The sequence below is a fragment of the Aplysia californica genome, unplaced genomic scaffold, assembly GCF_000002075.1.
Source record: "Aplysia californica isolate F4 #8 unplaced genomic scaffold, AplCal3.0 scaffold00021, whole genome shotgun sequence".
In the NCBI taxonomy this organism is placed as follows: domain Eukaryota; kingdom Metazoa; phylum Mollusca; class Gastropoda; order Aplysiida; family Aplysiidae; genus Aplysia; species Aplysia californica.
This window is the reverse complement of record NW_004797291.1, coordinates 1,939,159-1,966,788: the sequence shown is the minus strand read 5'-3', so window position 1 is coordinate 1,966,788 and position 27,630 is coordinate 1,939,159. Positions and strand designations below refer to the sequence as shown.

General features: G+C 40.4%; 2 protein-coding genes across 7 annotated transcripts; one reads left to right on the top strand and one right to left on the bottom strand.

Annotated features, from left to right (window-relative positions):
• LOC101846939 (MAP3K12-binding inhibitory protein 1) lies at window positions 1-11,434 on the top strand (the record flags this gene model as incomplete). Of its 2 annotated transcripts, none has more annotated exon segments than XM_005090754.2 (7): window positions 1-161; window positions 1,556-1,646; window positions 2,538-2,765; window positions 3,413-3,501; window positions 4,114-4,188; window positions 4,654-4,763; window positions 11,098-11,434. In XM_005090754.2, coding segments are annotated over 6 exon segments (690 nt in total). In that variant the 3' UTR covers window positions 4,726-4,763; window positions 11,098-11,434.
• On the bottom strand, window positions 7,731-25,380 carry LOC101847468 (speedy protein A). 5 transcript variants are annotated; one of them, XM_035972234.1, is made up of 7 exons: window positions 25,290-25,380; window positions 22,219-22,612; window positions 20,881-20,939; window positions 15,488-15,573; window positions 14,701-14,872; window positions 11,122-11,404; window positions 7,731-8,219 (listed from the first exon to the last, which is right to left on the bottom strand). In XM_035972234.1, the coding sequence occupies exons 2-7, from the start codon at window positions 22,607-22,609 to the stop codon at window positions 8,158-8,160; spliced, it is 1,053 nt and encodes a 350-aa protein (XP_035828127.1). In that variant the 5' UTR covers window positions 22,610-22,612; window positions 25,290-25,380; the 3' UTR covers window positions 7,731-8,157. The 5 variants fall into 5 exon arrangements, with proteins under 5 accessions (XP_035828127.1, XP_035828133.1, XP_005090814.1 ...); XM_035972240.1 differs by having other exon boundaries at window positions 22,219-22,596; window positions 25,290-25,313; XM_005090757.3 differs by lacking the exon at window positions 25,290-25,380 and adding an exon at window positions 25,175-25,283.
• Between the last annotated feature and the right edge of the window lie 2,250 nt (window positions 25,381-27,630).

The following is a 27,630-nucleotide window of genomic DNA, read 5'->3' as shown; positions in this document are numbered from 1 at the left end:
GTCAAGACTGTCCTAGAACTGAAACAATGATTCAGGGAGATGTTACCTCAAATTCTGCCAGCTGTACATGTGAACACCAGTGCTGTAAGTCAAAGAGAAATGAAGTGTCTGGTAGAGTTAGTCCCAGTCTTATTCAGATCAAAGCTGAATCAGAAGATGAGGTAAGTATTGCATTATTTAATCAATTCCGATTTTAGTGCTTTTTTATGCTATAGTAAATCTCTCATCTATTTGATAGTATAACTGTTGGTACTCATTTTCCATTATAATCACAACTAATGCAATGTTTTTATTGCTTAATTTTTGCAACTTCTGTCTGTCTGTAGTCGTCTTTGAATTCTTCTGTAGATTGTTTGGAGAAACAAAGATTATGTTTTTCCAAAGCCTATGTTGTGTTGCTACACCCATGTGCTGTCTCAATGCATCTTAATTTTTAAGATTACAGTGTTACGTTTGCAGTTGTGAGGAATTTTGGTAGACTGACAACTTTCTATAGTTTTCATTCTATCTGGTACCAACACAGAGATATGATTTACACATGTTACCTCATTTAGCGCTATGTCAAAAAATTCTTAATAATAGATTGCATTTGTTTTTGCGCATATCCCCGCTCAACAGCAGGCTCTATGCGCTTTACACTATATTATTACCCCAGCAGACCATAGAACACTCCGAAACATTCTCAGCTTCCCGGGAAGCATACAGTGCGAGCAGCCGATTAAGCGCTCAAACACTAACAAACTGACAAGATCTTTCGCTGTCTATAGCCGGGTACCCATTCCCACCTGGGTGAAGTGAGGAAAATTCGTGTAAAGTGCCTTTCCCAAGGACACAACGTCGGGCCCTTGACGGGATTCGAACCCACGACCTTACGGTTGCGAGTCCGAGAGCCTAACCACTAGGCCACCGACGCCACTTACAAGACAGCCCCCCGCTCCCTTGCAGTTTGAAGAGCATTTTGTAACTCAACTTTTTTGTGTTTGAAGAGTAATAAATGTTCTTGTCCAAGAGAAATTTCCGCCACCGACCTGTGTTATATGCATTATATACGGGAATGGTCAGGTATTCTTCTTGAATAACATATGCCCATCATTTTTTATTGCTTAAAAATAATTTGCATTTTCTTTTTGTTGAAGTGTTACTCCTCTTTTATACAAAAAAGAATGTGACTTCCAAAAAATATTTAGATAGTTAACTGGTGGATTTCATCTGTTTCATCCTTGATTCCAACTTACATGAACAGTTAGTGATGTTGAAGAAAGTGACTACATGTACAAACAGGAAAGGGAGAAAACAATATCTTCACATTTGCAATCTTATTACAATACAGGAGCATTCACTTTTTAATCTCCTGTCTACTGGTGGTAAGAGTATTCATGTTGACAGGTCCAATATTGCACAGATTTGGTTTTACTTTGACTTTGATTGACAATTTATTGGTGAATGATGGTGGGTATTTTAGAATTGTTGGCTTGTGGTAATGTTCTTTTTCATTTTCAAATTTGAGGTTTGTACTCTTTCCTACACTTAGGTTTTCTTCTGATTTTTGTTTCAGGTTAAGAGAAGAATTGAAGCTTTCATGAAGAGCAAAAGAAATGAAGTCGATGAAAGAAATATACGAGAATTCATTTCTCCATTTTCCTTAGGTAAATAATTGTTTTCCATGTATTTCGTCTGTTTATTCATGATAGCCTTTTTCATGAGGTTCTTTTTATTTGTGAAACGTGAAGATCGAAAAGTTAAAACCAAAGTTGCATTTTTGGTAAATGTGCTACGATAGTTTTGTTGTTCGGATTTGTAGATTAGCTGGGCTATCTGAATTTGCTTGTTAGGGTTACACAATTTGATTGGAGTTTGCACAGACACTGACATCTCTATGCTGAATATATAAAAATAATAATAATAATAATATCAGGGGGCTCTCGTGGCCTAGAGGTTAAGGTGTTGGCCTCTCATTCAAAGGTCCCGGGTTCGAATCCGAGTAGCGACGGAAAAATTTTCTTCTCTAAAATTGTCTCCTTTCACCTTCTTTCCTGCTCTCTAGCAATGTTCTGTTGTCTGCTTTCATTTCCACTTTCTGCCCCCACCCCCTCACCTCCTCTGCCCCCTCATCTGGGCTCCTGACTCTTTCTGCAGCCTTTCTATGCTACTCCTTGGCTCCTCCTTACTGCTGTCTTTCTGCCACACCCCTGATCTTCTGGTAGGAAAGATCTACACCTAGCCTTCTCGGACAAGGGCGAAAAATCTCGGAGGACCCGTGTGCAAGTTGCGCACGTTAAAGATCCCTTGGTGGTCTAAAATCGATAAGAGTAGGCTTCGGCCGCCACCCGGGCAAAATTCAAAATTTCCTACCAACTGAAAATATTAAGTGTGTCCCGCGCGCTCATATGACCTTATGCAGTTGCGAGCGCCGTAAAACACTTTACAAAAACAAAACATAATAATATCAGTTGCATTTATGAGTATATCCATGCTCTACAGCATGCTTCTTGCACTTTACAACTATTAGACATATTATATCATTAATTTTTTTCCAGATTCTGAAAATAGCTGTGCTCGGGTTGAAGCTGTCTATGTTCACAGAGAAGGAGGGAAGAGTCACATAGCCTTGAAAAAAGTAGAAAATCTGCAGGGTCCCCAGACTCAGTGTCATGCTGACAGTGAAGGAACCAAGAGGTCCCACCAGCTTCCAGTCAGCGTACAGAGAGCAGAGGCGGTGGAGGAGAGACTGGCTAATATGGAGACACATTTATGCCTGACAAGTGGTAGGCCTGTTGATTTTCTACTAATGTTTGGTTCTGATGTGTACACTGACATGCAAGTTATTGCTCTTAGATAATAATAATATTCATAGCATTTGCATAGGGCAGATTCCCGCTCAACAGCAAACTCTGTGCGTGTTACAGTCTTTATTATTACCCAAGCAGACCTGATAGCATTGTAAAACAATCTTAATTTCCTGGGAAGCATACAGTGTTGAGCAAATGTTGATTTTACTGGAGTCTGTGGCGTAATGTTTAAGCGCTTCACTGTTGCTCGTGGGAGTTCTGAGTTTGATTCCTGAGTGCTCTATCAAAATTGCACAATTATTTGGAGTCATAATCAAGATATTCAAAGAGTTGCATTCGGAAAAACTTGAAATGTTATGAAACTTAGTGTTTTTAATGTCAAATTTCTCAAAATTAGGTAGGCCTACTAAGAAAATTGAACTTGGTAATTCTAGGGTAACGAAGTGGTAATGCAGACCTTTGTCACACGTTGTAAGAGTCGATATGTGCAACTTTAAGGTGGAAATAAAGGCTAACCTGACTCTTGTACCTCCTTTTTGTGAATGTTCAAGGCATGTTTCTTATGTTTAGATCTGTTAACAAAATTGTCTGCTCTTAATTTTGATATTTTCTTGTCTAAGCAGATCACATGGATGTGTTCAGCAGAATAAAGGCTCTGGAGAGTAGGATAAGCTTTTTGGAGGGTATAAGCCCTGAATATTTCAACAATGTGGTAAGTATAGATTTTATTGACTAGATTTTTATTTCATGATCGTAATGATGTAATCAACACTGCCCGGAGCACACCACCCACCCCTCTTTTATAAACTGTGGAATCGCTTCCGCAACTTGGCATAAAGTACTAAAATGAAGTAGATATATTGACTACGCCATGGTGGAGTGATCCAGGTTTTAGGTCATTCAGTGAGTTGCATTATTAAAAGAAATTAAAGATACCAGCAATAAAACTACAATCAAGTGGTAGGGGCCTCAAGTCAAAGAATCTCTCAGTTTGTAGGCCTACTGGTATACTGGTAATAATCAGTACCTTTAGGGTGGTAATGGTCATGGAAACTTCCACCACACACTGTCCCCAAGTAAGAATCATCCGATTCTAGTGGACAGCATTCATGTGTTGTCTTGGGTTTGACTACCTGTTGTCAGTTTCTGGTTATTAAGATGTACAGAGCCTTGAGAATTAAAGTAGGCCTAAGTGTTATTAGAAGAGTTGCTTTAGTTGTGAAGTGATAGAATTTTGAGCTCTTGCAATTGTGTATCGAAATATTATCCCTCCTTTCCCCCCCCCCCCCCCCCCCCCCCCCCCAATGACTTTGGTTTTTTTCAGAAGCCTTCACAGTTAGCAAAGAAACAAGGGCATATCAAAGAAGAAACACAAGACAAATCACACAATGCATCAGAGGTAATTTCTTGTCCTGGAATAGCCAAAGTAATTCTCCTGGCAAAATGTAAATTAAAGAAAATGGACCTGTATAAATAGGTTCCACAGCTGGAAAGGTCTTTGCGGAATACCTCAAGTTTCATTTCTCTGCACTTACAGGGCTAACCATCATTATGAATTTGGTGGAATCATTACCTTTCATGAATTTGAATTTTGACAGTTTTGAGCAAGCGCTAGACTTAGATTAGATTAAGCTGCTTTAGAAACAGGGAAGCAGATCACCCTTAACAGAAGTAGAGCAAAGGAAGATTAATGAAGTGATGTTACTTTGAAATAAAAGTTCAAAAGGAATGTCATTTTTTTTTTATGGTGATCCGCAGAAAGACAGACTGCCCAAGGGGTAGTGAAGAAGCAGGCCTGTCGCTGACGACACCCTCAGGCCCAGCCACACTCTCATATCAAAACCTGTATTGGCTTTTCTTTCAGCCTGAGAGTCTGTCCGACATCAATAAAAGGATTCGGTTCCTCAAGGAAGTTTTGAGGCAAAAGGCAAAGTGAAACAAGCAAGGAACATGCTGTCAAGTAAAGCTGGCTGTGTAAGTTAGCCTTCATTTGATCAATACTTCAGTCGTTGACTCAAAAATACAGTAGTAGGCCTACATGTACTAGGTACCACAAACTGAAATTTCAAAGTCCTCTGATTTCATATTTAACTGCACCACCTTATAGAATTTATCATTCTGAGCATTTTGATACCAAATTTATACATGTAGCTTCATTTTTAACAAAGTTATGAACATCTGAAGTTGCAGAAAAATGTTAGTTTTTTAATTGCGAAATGTCTACACTTTGAGATGTCACAACATTCTTAAATTTGAATGGACATTCACAAAAACTTGTAGACACACACTTATGCACATAGAGAACAAGCTCAATTTTTTTCAGGGCTATCAAATAACCAGAAGATTGAAATTTATTTACGTAAACATGGCTTTTTGACCAAAACGGCAAGAAATACAAGGGGAGGTTAAAATCACCACTCGCGACCGCCGGCTTATCGGCTGCGCGCCGGGCCGCGCTGAAGGGAAAAAGAGAGAATTTATACGGAACCGGGGCGATGGTGCCCTGCTTGCAAGCCGACGGGGAGCGTCCGGTGTTTATTTGCATATAATGGCTGTGTAATTCTTGAAGAGGAATGAATGGGCTTTCTGCCGATATATTTCCGTAGTCAGTCCGATCACTGGTTCCATAAAAAAACAACTCCAAAAGTTTTCACATGCAAATCTCTTCTGTTAATTCTTTAAGGACAGTCTTTAGAAATATATCACCGGAAAGAGCATCTTCTAATCTTGAAATATCGACGAATCAGATTGCAGTATTTAATACCATACGCTCCCTGTTCCTGCTCAACCGAGGTCACCCAAAAAATCAATACACGAAACGCGCGGCCGCTGTGGTGAAAACTTCGATAGTGTTGTCTTTTATATCCCGCAAGATTTTGCTTTCAAAAGAATCGTTGATTCAAATAAATAATACCACTATAGAGAGGAAAAGATCCTCTTTCTTCTTATATATCAAGTGTCTGTATGCATGATCACACGGAGGGTAAAAATATGGGTTTTGGTCTCCGTGACAGTGCGCCACGGGGTCGCACGGCCAGTTTGCGGTACCTACATGTACCATTGTTGTTCAACTACAATTAATTTTTTAGGCTCGTTTTCATGAATTTTTAAAAAATGTAAAAAATACTCATACCAATACAGTTGAAACCTGATATAACAGGGATTGTGGGACCAGAAAAAAAGTCCTGTTATGTCCAATCCCTGTTAAATCAGAAATGCAAGGGAAGTAAGCATTTGTGGACTAATCTAGCACTAGCTGTATTTATTCGTGGGTAGTATCCCTTGCCACAAGTACGCACAAACAGCACACCACAGCCCTCTATCATGGCCATGGGGCAGGCCTGCACATGACACATTACGCGTGCGAAAAGCTTGACTTAGTGCAAGATCGAAGTCTGCAGCACACCACAGCCCTCTCGCTTCACCCGCTGCGTGTGCTTGCTCCATCACTGCGTTACTTACTCTCTCTCTCTCTCTTTCTTCTCTCTCTCTCTCTCTCTCTCTCTCTCTCTCTCTCTCTCTCTCTCTCTCCTTTGCTTTTTTACACTTTGTTAAAGAGCCTTTGTCCCTGCTATAACTATAACTGTTTGGGCTCCGATGTTCCCCCGTTATTGCCGATAACTTTTAATAGAGACAAAGAGTAGGAAAAGACGGGGATTTCACTAATCCCTGTCATTACCGGGCCTGTTACATATGGTTTCCACTGTATCTCAGGGTGGTCTGTGATTTTTTAGAATTTGGAAGCTCAATATTGTTTTGTTTTGGGATTTTTTCTTTCGAAGGGGTTGGTTTTTCTGTTTTGTTTTTTTACATCTGTAATTAAATTCAGGGAGTATAAATATCCACGACTTTTATTCTGATTTTGTTTACTGTTAATTTGGATTCAAGTGGCGTTGGTGGCCTAGTGATTAGGCTTCGGAACTTTTAATCATAAGGTTGCGGGTTAAGGGGGTTTGAGCCACGGGCCCGATGTTGTGTCCTTTGGAAAGGCACTTTGTACTAACTAATATTCCCCACTTCACCCAGGTGGGAATGGGTACCCGGCCATAGACAGCAAAAGATCTTGTCAGTATGTTAGTGTTTTAGCACCTATAAATGGCCGCTTGCACTGTATGCTTTCCAGGAACTTGAGGTTGTTTCAGAATGCTCTCAGGTCTGCTGGGGTAATAGTCTAGATTATAAAGCGCATAGAGCTTGCTGTGGAGCGGGGATATGCGCTATACAAAGGCTATCTATTATTATTAAGTGCTGAGCAATTCTGCTCCAGGATTTTTTTTACAGAAAATGAGCCCTGCCCTAATTATTATAGTAATGGGGGATACTCTAAAGAGAAACTACTGAGACTTTGTTTTTTTTCTTACAAGATGACCAAAGGAGATATGCATGATTAGAAAGACAAAAAGTGCTGCAGTTCCGCACTAAACCTGTCTTGAACTTTTCAATTATCGAAGATATTTGTAAAAACATTTGTTAGCCATAATAGTGACAGCTGGTTGCCTCATTAGCTTTACTATACTTGTGGGGGGTTTTTTACTTAGCCCAAAAAATTTCTCACGAAAAGATATTAACTGAATCAGCCCACAGATAATTTTGGCACCTGACACAAATAATTTGTGACCACTTTGTAGCATATGGGTAGTCTCACAAAAAGTTAATAAGGCAATATTTAAATTTATAAAACCCTATGTGCGGCATACAGAATAAAATATACTGTTCAGTAACACCAGAAGAAAGGGCTGAAATGTAAAGTAAGTGGCCAGGGAAAAAGAAGAGAGGAATGTGATGTAAAGAAAGGGAGCAATAGATAAGACCCGCTCAGGGGCTCTGCGTCAAAACTCAAGAGACAGTCGCTGTGAGCAGCGCTGTGGGCTGAATCAGTTAAGGCTCACTTAAAGAAAAAAATAAAAGGTTTACCCACAAAGAATTTTAAGTCACAAGTTTCTTTGATGTAGTACAGTTTATTGTCCATCAGCTGTCATGACAACACTTATTACAGACCCAAATGAGAAGTGTCAAGTCTCATTTTGGGTCCACGGACCATTTACAACTCAGAAGGATGTACGAGCTACTCTGCGGTCACAATTAAATATATAATGGTCTCGGTATGAGTACAGTAAAAGTTGTGGCATTTCAAAGAACTTGCGGAGAGCCCCTTTTTCTTATCTCAGTGACCACTTCATAATCAATAAAACCTATTGAACTTCTTTTGGAACAGAGAGAACAAAATACTCCAACATGGAAACAAAAAGACAGACAATTTTCACTTTTAATTGCAACACCCTGTTTAAATACTAAAATTTCTCTGTCAATCAAGGGATTAACAGAGGCTTGCTCTAGAGACCAGTGGATGCATGTCAGAGTTGAGCTGTCACTCCTCAGCCGTTGGCCATACGTCATCATTCACATCTTTGGGCAATGTTCGTCTCAGATCTGAGGATAATTGTGACTATTATTAAGTAAATTCTAATCAATTATTTGCTTTAGGGTTTTTCTTTTCATAGTATTTTTTCATGGGTATTCAAAGCTTTTACCTGAGTAAAAAAACTGTGCTCTTCCCTGCTGTGCTAAGCCATTTCTGAGTGAACCAGTTGGGTTGAGGGTAACTTGGAAAAAAGATTATATAGTTAAAAATTACTTCATCTGTCATCACAATTTTTCCTGCTGCTTTTTCAGAAATGGGGTTGTTCAACTGGAAGTTTCCTCAATCCTAACAATCGACATAACTTCCAGAGTAGTGCAAGAATGTGATAGACTCATATCATAGAGATCAGAACATTTGATGACAAAATGCTAGACAATGACAATAGTATACCGGTACCTGATATACTGGGAAATAGGGCCAATAAGAGTCATTTATTGGGTGGCTGGCGGGGGCTCTGGTGTAGCTTGCTCCTTCTTTCCTATCAAACTTCTGTCGTCATTATCTTTCCTTTTTTTTCTGTGTTTGTTACTCACTTGTAACACCTTTAATATTCAGCACATATGACCTAATTGTGTTGCAAACGCCGTAAACCTAATCTTTAAAAAGTAAAAAGTCATTTACTTTGCCTGAAGTATTTCTCTGGCTAGTCGTCGATTATAGCACTGACCTAGGTAAGGAAAATGGAACATTTGTGTTATAATGATTTGTTGAATACAGTCGACTATGGATATGTTGGTACCATCAAGGGGAGTGAAAAAAAGATGAACTCATCTGAAGTTCAAATGAACTCACCGAGCTCCGCTCTCGCACCATATGCGATCCGGTAAAATTCTCGTCGCGGACAGCAACAGCAGCGTATGCTGGTTCGACTATAATTGACTATAAAGTAAACTCAGCAGTTTAAAAATGGTTGCAAATAGCCCCAGTTGTTTAAACAGGATATCGACACACTAGTTCTTTGTTGTTTGTGTATATTCACCACTTTTAGTGCGAATAAACGGGTTATTTGTCTAACGAACTGAATAACTGAAAGTAAGGAACTTCCACGCAGTTTGTTGTTATTGTTTCTTGTAAGTGATGCATGGCACGACGAGGTGTTCATTGAGAGTCTTGATAATTATGGTGAAGTAGGCTATTACTACTATTAGAATTAGATAGATAACTTCATAAATCAAAATGTGAATTCTCCAGCACTGATGAAGATGACTGAGAAAATGACATAAGAACTAGACCAAGATCATCTCTCGATCATGAATCTGACTCGTGAACGAGTACGCAGCCTTGTCCGGCTGGGGATGATGATAGATCAAGCCCCAGTACTAGTTCAAATCAGCCCTCAAAGTGGAGAAGATATATATGTAGGCCCTACCCAGACCTGGAATATCTTATGACAGATCTATACATAGCACTAGCAGCACTGACAATGAAAATGCTTCTCAGTCTGTCACCAATGATTTTTATCTAGATCTAGATCCAGGCTCTATATTTTTTTTATTTTTCAAAATTAATTATCACTTACATTTTTATGCTACTTCACTGTACACACTCATGCTTCATTCTCCTACAAACATACACTGCCATATCATTTTGAGTAAGTTTATTAGATTTCTGCTTTGTCACATCATTTCCTTTTTTTTCTGGGGCAAATTTGTCCCAACTTTCTGTCCCATACATTTTTTTGTCATTCATTCTTCACAAAAATTTTTTATTGTGTCTGTTGAGCCCATATCTTATTAAATAGCACAGAAAATTTCAAAGAAATAGAATTTCATTTCGATTTTTAATGAATTTTCCAAAAGTGAGAGAAATGGGGGGTTCTCTGGGGTTAGGAGACAAATCGGGGCGTGGTGCTCAGTGACTTATCCGTTTGGATCTGTAAAGAAGAAGGTGCTGGGACTGCAGAAAAAGATCAGCATAACCGAAGATCAACACAAGCGGAGTCGACTGTATTTCTCTAGCTAGTCTTCATCTATAGCTCTGACCTAGATCTAGGTAATGAAAATGGAGCAGCAGTTGTGTTTTAACCCCTATCTGTCCCCGTCGTTTTATGCAAGAAAAATTCTGAAAGTATGCAAACTGAGCCCAAAAATGTGAAATTATGCGATTCTGTTCATTTTAACAAAGAGTGATAAAGGAAAATAATCAGAAATTAAGCAAAAAAATTATCAAATTTTGCTAAATTATGCGGGGCGCATAAAACCACGGGGAAAGCTCTATACCGCTGATAACCGCTGAAGCCGTACCTTCCTACACCGCAGGTCAACTTTATCGTTTAATTCCCGGTGCGAGAAACGCGGGATGTAACTCCAGATGACTCTGTCGCGAGCAGAAAGTACCAATAATGTAATGAGAGCAGTTCTACACCGAAAGTTAGGAAATTTTGCGAGTTTTTAAGAAAAATTAGTCACTTTTGGCTGCGAGGCCCTTCAGGCCGCAAAATTTTGGCATTTTTTATCCTGAACCAGACCCCAATGGTGATCTCCCAGTTGGATATATCAATAAATATGACCGCTGAAGACAATTGCAATGTTTCCCATGACATCGATGATGATTTTGACGATAGTGGAAGAGGCAGGGGATCACCACTAGAGCTACCAGAGGCTAGATCTAAGGCTGAGTCTAATGATGCTCTGACTGAAGTGGAGTTAGGGATTACACACAAGACTTTATTCATAGAGTCGGTCCTAAAAACCAGTGTTTTAACCTTTTCCCCTTTTGCCCAGACTGCATTCTTATAAATAAATTTTCAAACTTCAGTAAAATCTAACAATTAAAGACAGGGTAAAAAAAAATAATGAACGAACCTAATTTTTTCTAGTATCTCAATTTAAAAAAAGAATACAGGGTTTTAAGGGTTAACGAATGTTGAATACTATTCTTTTGCAGAGCAATAAGGCATACAATACAAACCTTGGACTTGGAGAGCATCACTGGAGTCTCCCGTTGAACTCGGTGCGGAGGAGTTGTTTGGTGAGCTATCTCTGGACGAGACGTACCAACACGTACTCGTAGTGCTGGCCGAGTCATACTGGCTGTCAGGAGCATTGCATTCCGAGCAGAATCTGGGACTTCCCTTTGGACCGCGAGGCCAGCCGTCATCGTCAGGACTCTTCATGTAACTCCGGAATGCACCCCCATGATGAAGGGGTCGCTCTCGCTTCCAAACTGAGTTGTCTGGCTCTATCGCCATGATCTGTGGTAATAAAAATGAGAAGAATGAACAGGTTTTATGCTTTTACATTGCTTTATGATCTCCTTGAGAATTGAATAACTGCTTTTTTTAATGCATCACTATAGAAACCTAAAAATAGCTGGTACAGTGGAATCCTGTTATAACGAGAGGGAGGGGACCCGTGCGAAATGTCCGTTATACCAGGATTCTCGTTATAAGGAATCCAGTAATAAATTCAATGGAAATAATAAAGTAGGCCTAATCTATGAGTTTGGTGTTCTGTTTATTTCTTTTTGTTATCTCCCCTGATGGTGACCTTGTTCAACATGACCTCTAGGTCTTACTTGATCAAAAATCGAATCGGGTTTCTTTCTCTAGTGCTAGCGATGTTGACAGCACGGCGTTGGCGATCAGAAAGAATGTGCTCTGGGCTAACTCGCCCGCTGTGTTGTCCCCCATCCCACCACACCCCGTGGTGTGTTTCGTCTGCTTGCGCACGTTTCTACACATTCACTCCATCCATCACTTCACTCCATCCATCACAGCATTGTAACCTCTCTATCCCCGCATCGGAGAAGTGAGGGAATAGGTAGTGGTAGGCCGAGAAAATCTAGACAAGGCTGGCCTATCACACGATACGTTCTGCTTGTCTGCGCACCACACCCTCCCCACTCATTCGCTCCGGCCTTCATTGTTGGCAAACGTGGGCTCTCCTATTCTATGTTTTGCTCAGGTAGTTGATGTAAGCTCCTAGGTTTCGCTAGATCATCTACACGTTTCTCAACTGGCGAGGTTTATATGTATAACTGGCCTGTGCGCTGTGCACAGCAGCAGCAATATTCCGCTATAACCGACTCCTGTGTTTGTCCGATTGCGCTATAGCAGTATTTTATTTACAAAGATAAAGAAGGGGAAAAAACGGAGTTTTAGAATAGTGTCTTAATAACAGACTTCTCGTTGTTTCAGAACTCGTTATAAGTGGACTCCACTGTATAGCGTCGGTGATAGTTTTTGTTTTTTTCTGCCTGTGCATATTCTTTTTGATATCTTTCTAAGAGAGAAGAGAACTTAAGTTTTGTATTTTCGTATTGGCTTAACTCACTGGAGACTGTGCTTTTTCGGGTCTACATGCGCTGAAGAGTTGTTTGGTGAGCTATCTCTGGACGAGACGTACCAACACGTACTCGTAGTGGGGATATTTCAACATTTCAAACAACACCCTTCCCGAAGACATACAACCACCATTTTTACACACATAACAGATCTAAACATGCCCAATATGACACAAAAAACAGAAAGGCAATATCTTTTATAGTTTAAGAAATTATTTTTTGAAAATGTGCTAAAATTTGTTGCTCACCAAAATTTTTTGACGTAATATCTTGCGCAAAGAAAAACCAACAAAACCCCCAAAAAATTAACCTTGTTGTGTCTGTCTTTTATTGTGTCTTGTGTTTCAAAATGAATAAAAAGTCCAAACTCATGAATAGGCAGGTAATCAATAGGATATTCCTATGTATTAGCTGTCTAATCCACTTCAGTGTGAAAAAACAGGTCTCCAGACAAAGCAGAATTTTGCATTTGAAAGTCTAGTCTAGATCTAGAACACTCTCTATCAGAATCAGTGCTTTGATGCTCATTTACATTGAAATCATCGTCCCCGTGGTCTAACTATCCCTGTCGTTTTATGCAAGGAAAAATCTGAAATTATACAAACTGAGCCCAAAAATGTGAAATTATGCGATTCTGTTAATTTTAACAAACAATGATAAAGGAAAATAATCAGAAATTATGCAAAAAATGATCAAATTTCGCTAAATTAATTATGCCGGGTGCATATAACCACAGGGACAGATCTTAAATATCATAATCAGAATTTTCTGAACTGTCAAAGTCGTCAAGTGGGTGGATGGCGGGTGCTCTGATGTGGTTTGCTCCTTCTTTCCTATCAAACAACTCTCATCCTGATCTCTCCTCCTTTTTTTGTGTTTGTTACTCACTTGTAACACCTAATCTTCGGCACTAATTTATCATGTTGCAAGTGCCGTAAAACTCTTACTAAACCTAAACGTGCTGCCCACGTACTGACAAAGCATTGCGAGAACAGACATGTCAGAAAAACGGAAGTAGAAGTAGGGCCTCAGTGTGACTAACTTTCCTTCCAGGTCGATATCTCAAAAAGTTTCCAGCCAATTCCGGTGAAACTTTGCACGAAACGAAACAAAGGTCAAATGCACGGTAAGAGACGGTTCACCCATCGTTTACGTGCATACTTTGCAGAGGAGATAACGCGAAACTTGTGCTCGCAGGGGGTGCGTGAACCTCCTCTCGTGGAAATATTGGTGCTCGCAAATGCTGCATGAACCGTCTCCAGTGGGTTAATGCCGCTCTGTGCACAAATGTGTATTTCAAAGCCCTCAGGACATGTTCAAGTCGATTTGGTCATAAAAGCACAACAGCAAAGATGACAATAAAAGCTCTCTTTATTCATTTATCAGGTTCTGTATCTGTTGTGTCCCAGTATGATATTACTGGTGATGGGGGGGGGGGATCTCTGATTCTCCAAACATTAGTAGATGTGTCACCACAATCGGACAAATTCCATAGTTTTTAAGTCGTGGCTTTCCATGGCTTTCAAAAACAAAGTGATAGCAGTGAAACGATGAAATACCAGATCTGCAATTTGTTTTCTTAATAATGCAATAAAAGACACAAACCAATAGTAATCTGCTGCATTCTTGTAGAAACTGTTTTGTGTCTGTTATACTTTCACAGTTCCCAAAAAATATGGAGGAAAAAAAGCAAATAATGAATACTTTTGGTGACAATCAGCATTTTTATGAGGTGGATATTTTTGCAGTGTCAAATTGTTTTTTTTTATTTTTGAAATTAGTTTCAAATAAACCGGATTCTGTATCTGATTTAAAACTACATGTACCTTTTATAGTTTTGGGTAAAAATTCATTATGATTGGTGTGCTAGTGCTAGGAATTTCAGTATTAATTTTTCATTTTACATTCAAAGTACCAGTGTTCGCAGGAGGTACTCTGGGGAAAAAAAAACCTGTACCATGTGAGTAAAGGGTAAAAAAAAAAGACTGAAGAACACAGCAAGGTAATAACCATACAGCACTTGAAGGGTGGGTAGTTGGTATTTTTGTTGATACCTTTTGCTCCCTCTGTATATCCAGACCTCCTAATCAACTTCCAATGTGAACAACTAGGTTGGATGAAAGTTTTCTTCAACAAACTCATTATTCCTTATGTTTATCTCCAGCCTACAGGGAACAATCTTTTAAACTAAACAGTAGCACGAACCTCATCACAGCATTTGCGACTGATGATAGCTTTGTAGTCTATTCTCCGTAGAAAAAGGTCTCGCATTTTGAGAAAGCTAACACACTTGTCTTTCCACTTCTTTCCAAAAACCCAAGGAAATATCTCATACTTGATCTCCTCTTCATCTTCTTCCACATCATTGGCAAGATACCTGAAAAGCAGTTTAAGGGGCACCTTTAAGAGTTCAAACAACCATTAATATAAAGATTCCATGGTATTGTAAGGTTGTATAAAAGGTGGGAACCTTCAAATTTAACACCCACCCCTGGGCAAACCCAACCAAGTAAATATAAAAATTCCATACAACTCTAATTCAAGAACACTCCATTAGAGATTTGGAACCAGAGTAACCTGCACCATAATGCAAACCATAATCAGTAAGAGTAAATTATTTTACAACAAAAGGTGTTTACAACTTCATCATATTTGATCTGATTAAAAAAGAAAAAAAGTAAAGTCTAGCACCACAAAGAGAGGATGCACATGACATAGCAAACATATTTTCAGCTCTCAAATATCTTTTATATCATGTGTGTATTCTTTTTATTTATAACATATACTACGTTACAAGAAGATGTCCGCGTCCCATCAGTTTCAATGCATGCTAGACTGTAGTAGTTCTGTGCAGGAATTTAACTTAATATGCTGAATCAAAACACATATTTGTATTTTCCTCTTTCCTGCCTTTCTAAGTGAATCACGGAACACATGATATAATTAGAATACAATAATCTACAATAGCATATCATCTAATTCATGTACTTACAGACAAATGAAGAAATTCATCCTGGTATAATCCTTGACCTTGAAGTCAGCTCTCTTAAAGTACGCAAACACCATTGCAATCAGATACTGTGTGGAAAGACCAACAGAAGAATTTATGGTGACCTTTGACGACATCATGGTGCAGCCCACTAGGTACAATGTACTGTCATTTACATGAGTAAGTAGTAGTGTAATGGTTAAGATCTACCACTGCACACTTAAAGGACCTTAGCTCCAGTCACATGAAGAAGTTTATTTTGTCAGAAGAGATGCGGTTTCCTAATTAATTAACCCAGGTTGGGCAGGGTTGAAGCAGCCAATCTCGTTAATGACTATGTTGGGAGAGTAAAACAAAATCAGTTGATCACATGATTGTCACTCTTTCAATGGTTTACAGGGCCCCAAAGGCAAAAACAGTTAGTTGTTGTATTGTAAATTTTGAAACTACCAGTGACAAGACTATGAAACTACAACTACAAGCTTTATCTAAACAAATGATGTCCCTGTATTGTCTCTATGTAGGCCTATATCCCAATAATAACTTATAAGCCTTTCAGACCATACAGATAACAAGCAACCTTCTCACTAACAAAAAAAAAGTTTTATGGTCCTTTAACCTTCCCTGGGGTGAGCTTGGCAGTTGTTTAGAACCTTATCACAAGGGCTCACAGCCCTTCAGACCAAACAGGTGTAACGAGCAACCTACTCACAAACACAAAAAAAAGTTTTATGGTCCTTCAACCTTCCGAGCTCGAAAGTTCTTTTCACAAATCAGTTGAACCAGTCTTAATAGAAACCTGTCAAAATGGAATCTCCATGTTTCCCTCTTGATAACCCCTCTATAATTACCTCTATAAAACGGAAACCCTAAAGCTGAAATAGAAAGAAAAATTCCTTCCCTTCCCTACGGTTTTGACGTCCTTGACAGAAAATGCTTTGAACCCTTATTTGAAACAAAAATCCCAAGTTTGGTTCCACCGACTGAAATCTTTACACCACACAGAAACGGGGGGGGGGGGGTTGTTTGATTGTTTGTCACATGGTTTGAGGTAGCTTACCCTACCAATGTGAGCCTTGAGCACTACTGTGTAGATGTATAGGATGGTGTGGATGTGATTTACCAGCGCTTACGAAAGTGCTCAAAAGGCATGCTAACAGAAAAATTTTCAAGGGAGGGTAATGAAAAAGGATCACCATATTCAAGACCATCCCACCAATTGGTGAAACAGGCAATAATCTCAGTGAACTAGATTCTGATCATACAAAAGACTACTACTCTATTTTAATTTATTCCTTTGTCTAAATATTGTGTAGCCAATGGACAATACCCAAGAATCATTTTTTTTAAACAGAACCCCCCTCCCCACAAGCAAAATAATATGACATTGTAGCCCATGGCTCTTCTTCTACAATCATGAATTCGTTTAAGGCATATGATTATATCACCCCGACCTCCTTTCCCATTACTGGGGACAAGTCAAGTACACCTGGTCTGCAACATTACCAGTAAAAGGTGCAACCTTTCTAAAATAAGAATGAAGAACAACTTCACTGCATCTCACTGAAATCTCAGCTCAGACACAGAGATGTAAGAGTGGGATATTCACTTTATAACCAGGGTACATTGCCAATCGGATTCGGTCTACTTGAGTCACAGTCAGCCATATTTTCCTCCATGAAGCGGCAAGAGCCACCATTTTGGCACAATTTGGCCAAATCCCCCAAAAGTAAACATGGACCATGGTTGTCTTTGGAAGATTTTTATTAAACTGCCAAAATGGTAGCTTTTGCCCCTTCATTAAGAAAAATCCTGGCCAGCCACTTTACTTTTACTTTTATCCGCCGCTTCCTTTTGGGTGTCGCGGGAAGAAAGAGACATCTCTCTGTGGCCAACCGGAGAGCTTGGGTCAGGGGGATGCCGTGGGTGGTTAATGTTTCTCTCGCTCCATCTATCCATGTCTTTCTCGGTCGCCCTCTAGCCTTGTTGTCATCGAAGTTTTGGATGTAGGCATGTTGTGCTGGATGGTGTGTTGGTAATCGTAGGAGATGTCCGAACCGTTTGATTCTTTGGTGTTGGATGTGATGCATGACATCATTTGTGCCCACCATTTCTCGGATTACAGTGTTTCTAATTTCGTCTCGCCTGGTCTTGTCTATTGCTTTTCTAAGGCATCGCATTTCACATGTTGCAATTCTTTGCTCTAATGTCTTGTTCGTGGTCCAGGTTTGGCATTGATTGGTGAGTGTTGGGATGAATATGGTGTTGATCATTTTGAGTTTTGTTGTCATGGGGATGTTAGGATGTTTCAGTAGTGGAGTAAGCTGGTAACTAACATTATTGGTCTTTTGTACTCGTGTTTCAATTTTTCTGTTCAGTCGCCCATCCTCTGTGAATATACTTCTGAGGTACTTAATTTATTGGACCTGTCTGAGACTATTGTTGTTGATGTGTATCCTGAGTGGTTCTGGCTTTCTGCTTATTTTCATTGTCTCTGTTTTGTTGATGTTGATCTTCATGTTGTAGTTGTTACATTCTTCATTTAATCTGGTGGTGTGGCGTTGGAGACTTGTGTGCCAGGCTTTGGTTATCAGCGAAGAGTAATTCATTTAGGGCGTCTGGTTCTGTGTTGGCCTCTTTTGTAATTCTATCCATATGTATGATAAATAGTAGTGGTGATAGGACACAGCCTTGTCTTACTCCGGGTGTTATCTCGAACCATTCTGAGAGTCCCTCTGGCTTTCTTACTGTACTTATGCTGTTCTCGTAAATGGCACGGATGTTATCTAGAAGTTGGCCTCTTACAGTGAAGTTTTCGAGTTCTTTCCAAAGCTTGTTTCTGTTCACTCTGTCGAAAGCTTTCTCCTGGTCGATAAATACTATATTTAGTTTCTTGTTGTGTTCTACACATGTATTACCCTTTCGCACATTTGTCGTAGGGCAAATATTGCGTCGGTACATCCTCTTCCCTTTCTAAATCCCATTTGGACCTCACTCAGAAATGGTTCAACTACTTAATTTGTGTCTTGTTCGCCATTCCAATATCTTGGCGAAAATCTTGCCCACATGGCTTAGCAGTGAAATGCCTCAATACATTCCACAGTCTCTCTTACTGCCTTTCTTCTTCCAGATTGGTACTATGACCGCTTTTTGCCAGTCGCCGGGAACTTTTCTCTCTGTCCATGCTTTCTGGAAGATTTTTGTGAGCCAAGTTATTCCAGTTTCACAACATGCTAGTATGGTCTCTGTGGTGAGCTCATCTATTCCTGCGCTTCTGTTTTTTTTGGGCTGGTTTTAACTGCTTGTCTGACCTCTGATGGTAGGATAGTTGGTTCTTCTTCCTCTGGGTGACTTGGTTGGAATTCTTTGTTTGTTTGCTCTTGGGTGGCGTTCAAGAGTTCTGAGAAATATTCTCTCCATCTAGATTTAATTTTGGAGCTGTCGATAAAAATTAAATCTAGATGGCAAGCCACAATAGTATCAAATGGGCAATATCATCATCACCAACTTTCTCACCATGCATCAAGGTATAGGCCAAAAACAATCGCTTTCCACCTTTCCTTATCCTGAGGTAATTTCTCGATATTATTATTCCATGTCTTCCCATTTTTCCGTACACCATTCTCTGAGAATCTTCTCCATGTTCCATGTGGCCTTCCGCTTCATCTCTTACCTTGTGGATTCCTATTCAGCACTGTCTATGTTATGCAACTGCCTTACTTCCTGAGATCAATTGCCACTGTCTTCTGCCCACTTCCTCCACAACTGGCTTCTGTCTTGTTCTCCTTGACACTCCCTTGTTGATGACCCTTTCTGTCCAGCTGATTCTGAGTAACTTTCTCAAGAAAATCTATATCCTCTTTATGCAAGTCTAAGATGTGTGCTATCTCTAACATCCATACAACAAGACTGACTTTATATTTGAGTTGAATACCCTCAGCTTTATTCAGAGCCAGATATCCCTGGTCCTCCAAATCCTATTCAAAGATATGTAAGTACATGTAGCCTATGCCTTTCTGATACAGGACTTGATTTCAGCTCCTGTTCCTCCCTCTCTATTTATTTAACTCCCAAGATAGCAAAAGGATTCAATAGCTTCAGGTGCACTTCCTTCCATTTATATTGAGACGTGCTGTTTTGTGGCGCATCTATCCTTCAAACCTTTTTTTAACTTTCCGTTGTGGATCTTCAATCCGACAGACTCTGATACATGAAGGCTGTTTCAAGTCTTTGCTTGTATCTGTTCCTGGGTGTGCGACAGATGAGTCAAGTCATCAGCAAAGTCCAGATCGTCCAACTGTGTCCATTGGGTCCACTGTAACTGTATACTGATACATGTACCATTTCTGTGCCCCCTTCGGGTTTCCTTTATCAGCCCTGTCTCACACCAAGTGTTAAGGCTTGTTTGCTTTTCTTGTGTTTAGTTTTTACAGGGTCTAGCAGTTGGCCCTTCGCCAACTGGCACTTTTCAGGAGACCAGCCTTAAGTACATATGTCACCTCTTACAACAGTCTCACATCGGGTGTTATTTTTAGCTTCCCAAAGCAAATGAGGGGTCCCAAACTGCAGAGGCGTATGGGCAATATGAGCCCTGAGTACCGGTATGCATAAGTTTTAAATGTAACCACCAAGCTATCAACTTTCTCTTGTTCTTTTCTCTAGTCTAATATATAGTGAAAACCTGATATAACAGGGACGGAGGGACCAGAGAAAAAGTCCTGTTATATCAGATCCCTATTAAATAAGAAAAGCAAGGGAAGTAAGCATTTCTGGATTAATCAAGCTGTATTTATTCATGGGTAGTATCCCTTGCCACAAGTACCCACGAACAGGGATTTTGGCCATGTGGCAGGCTTGCGCATGACACACAACGCGTTAGCTAGGCTTAGGGCTAGATTAAAGTCTGCAGCACACCTCAGCCCTCTCTCGCTTCACCCACTGTGTGTGCTTGCAGCGGCGTGGCTTGCATGGGTTTGTTCCATCACTGCGTTACTTACTCTCTCTCTCCCTCCCTCTCTCCCTCCCTCCCTCCCTCCCTCCCTCCCTCCCTCCCTCCCTCCCTCCCTCCCTCTCTCTCTCTCTCTCTCTCTCTCTCTCTCTCTCTCTCTCTCTCTCTCTCTCTCTCTCTCTCTCTCTCTCTCTCTCTCTCTCTCTTACTTTTTACACATTGTTAACGAGCCTTTGTCCCTGCTATAACCGATTGGGCTCCGATGAGACCTTGTTATTGCCGATAACTTTTAATAGAGACAAAGAGTAGGAAAAAACACGGATTTTAAAAATCCCTGTTATTACCGGATCCCTCATATTACCAGGCCTGTTATAGATCTATATATGGTTTCCCCTGTAGTTTCTAGTACATGTAGAGCATTAACTTACAAACACAAACAATAGCTTACCTTATCTGCGATCCTTCTGCAACTGTCAGCTTTCAAAAAGTCTCGGATCACTTTGTCATCTGTAGAATCGAAGATTACATTCATATGAGGGAAAATAGCATTCTATATATATTCCAACATTAAACTGTATAATACTAAAAATGGTTCTTTGGGATTAATTCTCATACAGCATAATTATATACATGTATCCCTTTTTCTGGTCTGATCAGAAATACACCCTCCACCCCCACATTAAGACAGTGGATCTGTAAGTGTGAATTGTTAATCAATGACATTCAAGTCTAAGACAAAAAAAGACTATTTTCATTCCATATGTTGAGGGGTACAGAGTACACTTTCCGATAAGCTTTCATTATATTCCCAATTTGTTTTATAGAGATTTATAACGAGGCTACATTTCTTTGTCAAATGTTCTACCGTCCATCAATTTTATTAAAAAACAGCACCTGTAATCCCATTAACTCAACATACAGTATAATCCACTTATATCGACATTTTGACATATCGACATATTTTCCAATTACGAAATTTTTCCTTCAATATCTTCACTAAACAATTTCTCTTATAATGTATTGACTTTTTTCGGCCCACTCTGCTTTATCGACATCTTCCTGGACTTCCAGGGTACCTGGCGAAGCCCACTAACAAAAATGCGGGGAAAAGCCACGCTAAGGGTCAACTCATTAGTTCTTCATTAAGTCTGCATACCCGCCAAGTAGCCTAATATCGACACACCAGGCTTTAGTAGGTCATGTAGGGCCTACAGTGTAGTCTCCAACTCCAACGCGGTAGGCTACAGTGCCTCAAAAACGTGAGCGCCTCACGCGCTGGGCATTACCTCCCTACCCCCACTCCCGATCGTTCACGCTCACTCCCGGCTCACTCCCCTTCCTCATCCCATTCTCAGTCTGTCGCTGGCAAGTGCCACGGTCAGCGAGTCAGTGCCTCACCTTTCCATTTTCTCTAGCAAGCGGCCATAAACTGGCCTTACAAGGATCATGTAGGCCTACAACAAAGTTTGCGCTGGTATGTAGTGTGCGCCTCGCGTTGCTCGGTCTTTGGTACGGTAACTCCAACCCCCTCTCCCCTCTGCCTCTTCCCCCCCTGCCTCTTGTTAGTTTCAAGAATCAAGGGAAGAAACCAGCTTTAAAAAGTAGTGTTGTCTTTTACCGCTAACCTCCCTTGTTTTTTCCTCTTTGGCTTTATATTTTCATTTATTGACATTTATATATATATCGACATCAAATCCACTTCCCAAAGCATGTCGATGTAAGCAAATTATACCGTATGTACTGTAGACACAATATGTCAATACAAAACATGGCTTTAACATCGCACCTGTTAACTTAAAAAATTCCTTCAACTCTTTTAGTTTCACAATGAATCTAGAATTGTTGTTTGATGCCTGCTCACTGACAGACTTCTGTGGGTCTTTGCATTGATTTGTACCAAGACTGAGAAATCTGTGATCCCTTGGAAAAAGGGAGTGTCCTCCAATTGCTGCAAATTTTCTCCACGATGAAGCTGTAAACGGCTGATAACGCTTTCCTCTCCTGCATTTATTCTTGACACAAATTTTGTGAGTTTCTGTTGAATTGCAGTCACCACAGGAATCTCTATAGCACTGTCCACAGTTCTCCAGTATCATGTGATGGACATCCTGTAGCTTTAATTGTGTTTCTTTGTCTTCAAATTTATTTTCCAGTCTGAAGCATGCTAGAGAAACCATTGTCTGCATTCCACAAAGCAAATCAAAATTGAGCACATTATAAAGAATGTGCAGAGATCAGAAGCTGACAAAGAATTAGAATGACTACAGATGGCAACTGAGAATTTCAGACAAAACAAAACTTTCACATAACAGAGAAAAAAATAAAGGATTTTAATGTGAATAACAAGAAGACCCAATATTAAAAGTCCAACACACTAAACGCATTAATTATACACACAAACTCTGTTGTTTGTTGTTAACCTGAACTTTTAAAAAAGTTAAGGGGGGGGGGGAGGAAGGGAAAGATTCATCTGACTCAAATGAAAAACAAATTTTCGATCTCATGTCTTGATCTGTGTCAGATGTCTAGAAACTGGGCCCCTATTTTTTTTTTAAGAATAAAGATGGAAGGAAAAAAATATATCACTGGCAATGGAGGAGAAAGGAGTGACTGTGATGACTGATAATGCTGATGATGTTTATACAGTGAAATCCTGTTATAACGAAAGGGAGGGGACCGGAGCAAAATATCCGTTATAGCAGGATTCTCGCTACAAGGGATCCAGTGATAAATTCAAAGGAAACTGTAAAGTAGGCCCAACCTATGAGTTTGGTGTTCTGTTTATTTCCTTTTGCTATCTACCCTGAGGATGATTTTGTTTCAACATGACCTCTTGGTCTTACTTGATCAAATATCGAATCAGGTTTCCCCCACCCCACCACACCCTGTGGTGCATTCCGTCAGCTTGCGCGCGTCACACATTCGCTCCATCCATCACTTTGCTGTGACCTCTCTATCCCCGCATCGGAGAAGTGAGAGACATGGTAGGCCTAGATAATCTAAACTGGGCTTACGCTGGCCTATCACGCGATGCGTTTTGCTTGCTGCATGCACATGCCACACCCTTCCTACTCAGTCGCTCCGGCCTTCATTGTTGACACACATGGGCTCTCCCATTCTTTGTTTCGCTAGATCACCAACAAGTTTCTCAACTGGCGAGGGTTTACATTTTACATTATGTAAAGGCTAATTGGCCTATGCACTGTGCACAGCAGCAGGAATATTCCGCTATAACTGACTCGCATGTTTGTCTGATAGCGCTATAGCAGTATTTTATTTACAAAGGAAAAAAAGAGAGAAAAAACGGGTTTTTAGAATTGTGTCTTTATACAGTGGAGTCCACTTATAACGAATCCGGAAAAAACAAGAATTCTGTTATGAAGACACTATTCTAAAAACCCGTTTTTTTCTCTTCTTTATCTTTGTAAATAAAATACTGCTATAGCGCAATCAGACAAACACGCGAGTCGGTTATAGCGGAATATTGCTGCTGCTGTGCGCAGCGTATGGGCCAATTATACATCATGTAAAATCTCGCCAGTTGACAAACTAGTTGGTGGACTAGCGAAACAAAGAATGGGAGAGCCCATGTGTGTCAACAATGAAAGCCGGAACAACTGAGTAGGGAGGGTGTGGCATGCGCAGACAAGCAAAACGCATCGCGTGATAGGCCAGCGTAAGCCTAGTTTAGATTATCAAGGCCTACCATGCCTCTCACTTCTCCGATGCAGGGATGTAGAGGTCACAGCAATGTGATGGATGGAGCGAATGTGTGACGTGTGCAAGCTGACGGAATGCACCACAGGGTGTGGTGGGGTGGGGGAAAACACACCGGGTGAGTTAGCCCAGAGTCCTTTCTTTCTGATCACCAACGCCGAGCTGTCAGTCAACATCGCTAGATCTAGTTCTAGAAAAAGAAACCTGATTCGATTTTTGATCAAGTAACACCTAGAGGTCATGTTGAACAAAATCATCATCAGCGGATATAGCAAAAGGAAATAAACAGAACACCAAACTCATAGATTAGGCCTACTTTAAAGTTTACCCTTGAATTTATTACTGGATCCCTTAAAGCGAGAATCCTGCAATAGCAGACATTTTGCTCCGGTCCCCTCCTTCTCGTTATAACAGGATTCCACTGTAACAGACTTCTCGTTTTTTCCGGACTCGTTATAAGTGGACTCCACTGTAGATCTAGTTTAAAAACTTAAAAAAGAGATCCCATTTGTATGGCATTATGTTTATACAAGTGGTACTATTCTCCAGCATTGTGCCGGTCGGCAGATCGATGGCTATTCTCCAGCGTCATGTATGGATATCTAGTTGCTGTCCCTTTGTTTAACAGGCTGTCACATCTGAACTGTATTATATTATAGACGAGGATCAAGTAAAAGTTTACATAGATTATGATAGATAGGCTAGATCTAGATCTAGATCTAGATCTAGATCTAGATCTAGATTTCTAGATCTAGAGATTTCTAGATCTAGATCTATCTGATCATGATATATATCGGCCTAGAGTTAAACACGGGGACAACACGTCGACCCCGGTGATACTGTTTCAAGCAGGACCCACTACATAGATCTAGATCTGAACCATATCTACGACTCTAGCCTAGCCTACACAACAGTAGGCTAGCTGGTTCACTCGGTTCGGGTGTGCCGGCGGAGGGGCAGACGACCGCAAGAGTAGGATTACCCTGGAATACACCATTTTACACATTGCATAACCTAATGCCCACCCAGTCTGATTGGATAAAATTGCTTTTTAATCACTGACTGCTGTCTAATGCCACGATGCCACAATATTGATGCTTGAAAGTTTGAACACAACAATAACAAGAATCACAAAACCACTTTTCAGTCAGTGCCAGGTCCATGATCCAGGTAGACCAAGCCAAGCCCTGGCACAAGGCACAAGATCTATTGGTATCGATGTCTGCGAAGGAAAACTTTTTGCTTGAACCACCGCGATCTTTGCCTACCGAATACAAGATCAACAAAGAGATCATGTAGCCTTGGGCCTAAACAAAATTCTTACAATAATATATATTATAGATCTAACTGTAGGCCTAACGCAACAAAACTAGACTCACAAAAGTGAGTTCATTTGTTTGTTTTATTCGGCACCATGTCGGGAAATTCTTCTTTTTTTTAAAACTCAGTTTAAAATAAGTCGGCGGGCATTACTTCAGACTGACCCCAAAGAGGTTATAATAGTAGTACTAGAGGTTGAGGCTATGACGTCACTCACGTAAACTCACTATGGCTGTGCGGGCTTACTCAGCTCGGTCGCCATTTTTAGAGGATTAGAAACAGTGCTGTCACGACTGTCACGCTGCGATTCCCTCGCAATGGCCCTTGGCCTTCACAGAGTTTGAAATTCAGTTCAGTTTTATTTTAGGCAGCCGATATTTTCACGACATTTCGTGGACAAAAAAATGTATGCACATTTTCACTTGTTTTTCTCTTTGGACCTATCTGTAAATAGCTGGGTCTCTCTCTCTGCTCTTTGGCCATGCCCAGCATGACTTCTCTCTCAGTCTCTCAGACTCTCTTTTATAGGCCTACTGTTTGTGTTCATGTCTCTTTTCTTTAACAAACGTTTATCAAGGCTTTCTGGGGATTGAAAATGGCATTTTTCCATTGGCGCTATTCAATTTGTCATCGCATCTCTTACAGAAGGCAACACAAATCCGGGAACATCAATCCTGACGGTATGATCACCAATCCTATAGATTCTACTCTAATTTTCAATCATTTTTTGCTCGTTCGATTGTGGAATGCCAAAACCAGAACACAATTTCACTTATTGACCAAAAAAAATCTTCAATTTGGCAGCCTTTATTTTCACGACCGAGCCGCGCAGAGGGACAATGGTCGAGTGCGCACTAATAGGCCAATAACTTAATGCCGAGGGTGAGATTCTCGATCTACTGCTCGAGAAGCAAGAAGGCAAGTGTGCCTCCCCCCCCCCCCTCCTTTTCTCTGTCTGTCTGTCTGTCTACCTGTCTCTCTGTCTGTCTGTCTGTCTCTCTGTCTGTCTGTCTGTCTCTCTCTCTCTCTCTCTCTCTGTCTCTCTCTCTGTCTCTCTCTGTCTCTCTCTCTCTCTCTCTCTCTCTCTCTCTCTCTCTCTCTCTCTCTCTCTCTCTCTCTCTCTCTCTCTCTCTCTCTCCAAAGATTTCGGGATGTAGATCTAGGCTACGTATTTCGCAAGGGAAAGTTGGAGTAGGAAGCTCTCTCGGCACCTATCGTATCACAAATCCGGTGGTTTTGACACCTCAATCGGAATGGCGTTAGAACAAGTCCAAAATCGGAAACAAGATCTAGATCTAGATCTACCGAAAAAAAATTGCCTAGAAAATCTAGACCTCTGCAGTAAGAGCCGGTAGATTATGTTTTTGACAGGTCGTGAAAAAAAATGTTTCACGATGCGTGTAATTTTTTTTCCCACGACATATGTCGAGAAAATACCGCGGCTGCCTTTATTTTAAGTTTTCTTTTTGTTTGTTATTGTTTTAATTTTAATAATGTATAACATGACATACACAATATACCACACCTGCTAACCGATTGTGGGAAACATAAAATCTCTTAAAAGTAGGATACAAATGAACAGAAAGATATAATATTAATATAAGGTATTGTATGGTTTTTTTCTCGGGTGAGAGGGGGGGGGGGTGGCCAAAGCGGGAAATTGTTCAGAAAAAGGACAATTTCATACAAACTTAATGGATTGCTTTTATGCATGTCATGCTGCTACTGGTGCAAAGGCTAGGTCTTCGTAGATTATGAAGGGGCTAAAGATTGGGATAATTATTTGACATTTAATTTGTTATTGTCTCAAGCTGAGAAATTAATCGTAGGCTGGGACACTACAAATCACTCATTGTATGGAATCCTGTGCGCACACCCAGAGAGCGTTGTTTAATATCTTCTTCTTCTTCTTCTTCTTCTTCTTCTTCTTCTTCTTCTTCTTCTTCTTCTATCTCGTGGTTGGGGCAACCATGAGGGCACCACTGCATTTGAAAACCAGCTCTGCCCCACTGCGTTGATGATTCTGTTCCGTACCTCAGCATTTGAAACGTGGTCTTTGTATGAGATGTCAAGGAGTCTACAGTACATCTCATCTCTGTTGTCTGAATCATTTTCTCCAATTCTGCTGTCAGTGTCCACGACTCGCAGGAGTATAAAATTA

What these genes read in the sequence shown, in the direction of transcription:
- LOC101847468 (XM_035972232.1), bottom strand. Translation starts at nt 25,155, where the DNA reads ATGTGTAAAATGGTGTATTCCAGG. An exon ending in GTAAAATGGTGTATTCCAGG is followed by an intron (nt 22,613 to 25,131) that starts GTAATCCTACTC and finishes TGTGGAATGCAG; the next exon opens with ACAATGGTTTCTCTAGCATG. An exon ending in GGAATTTTTTAAGTTAACAG is followed by an intron (nt 20,940 to 22,218) that starts GTGCGATGTTAA and finishes TCGATTCTACAG; the next exon opens with ATGACAAAGTGATCCGAGAC.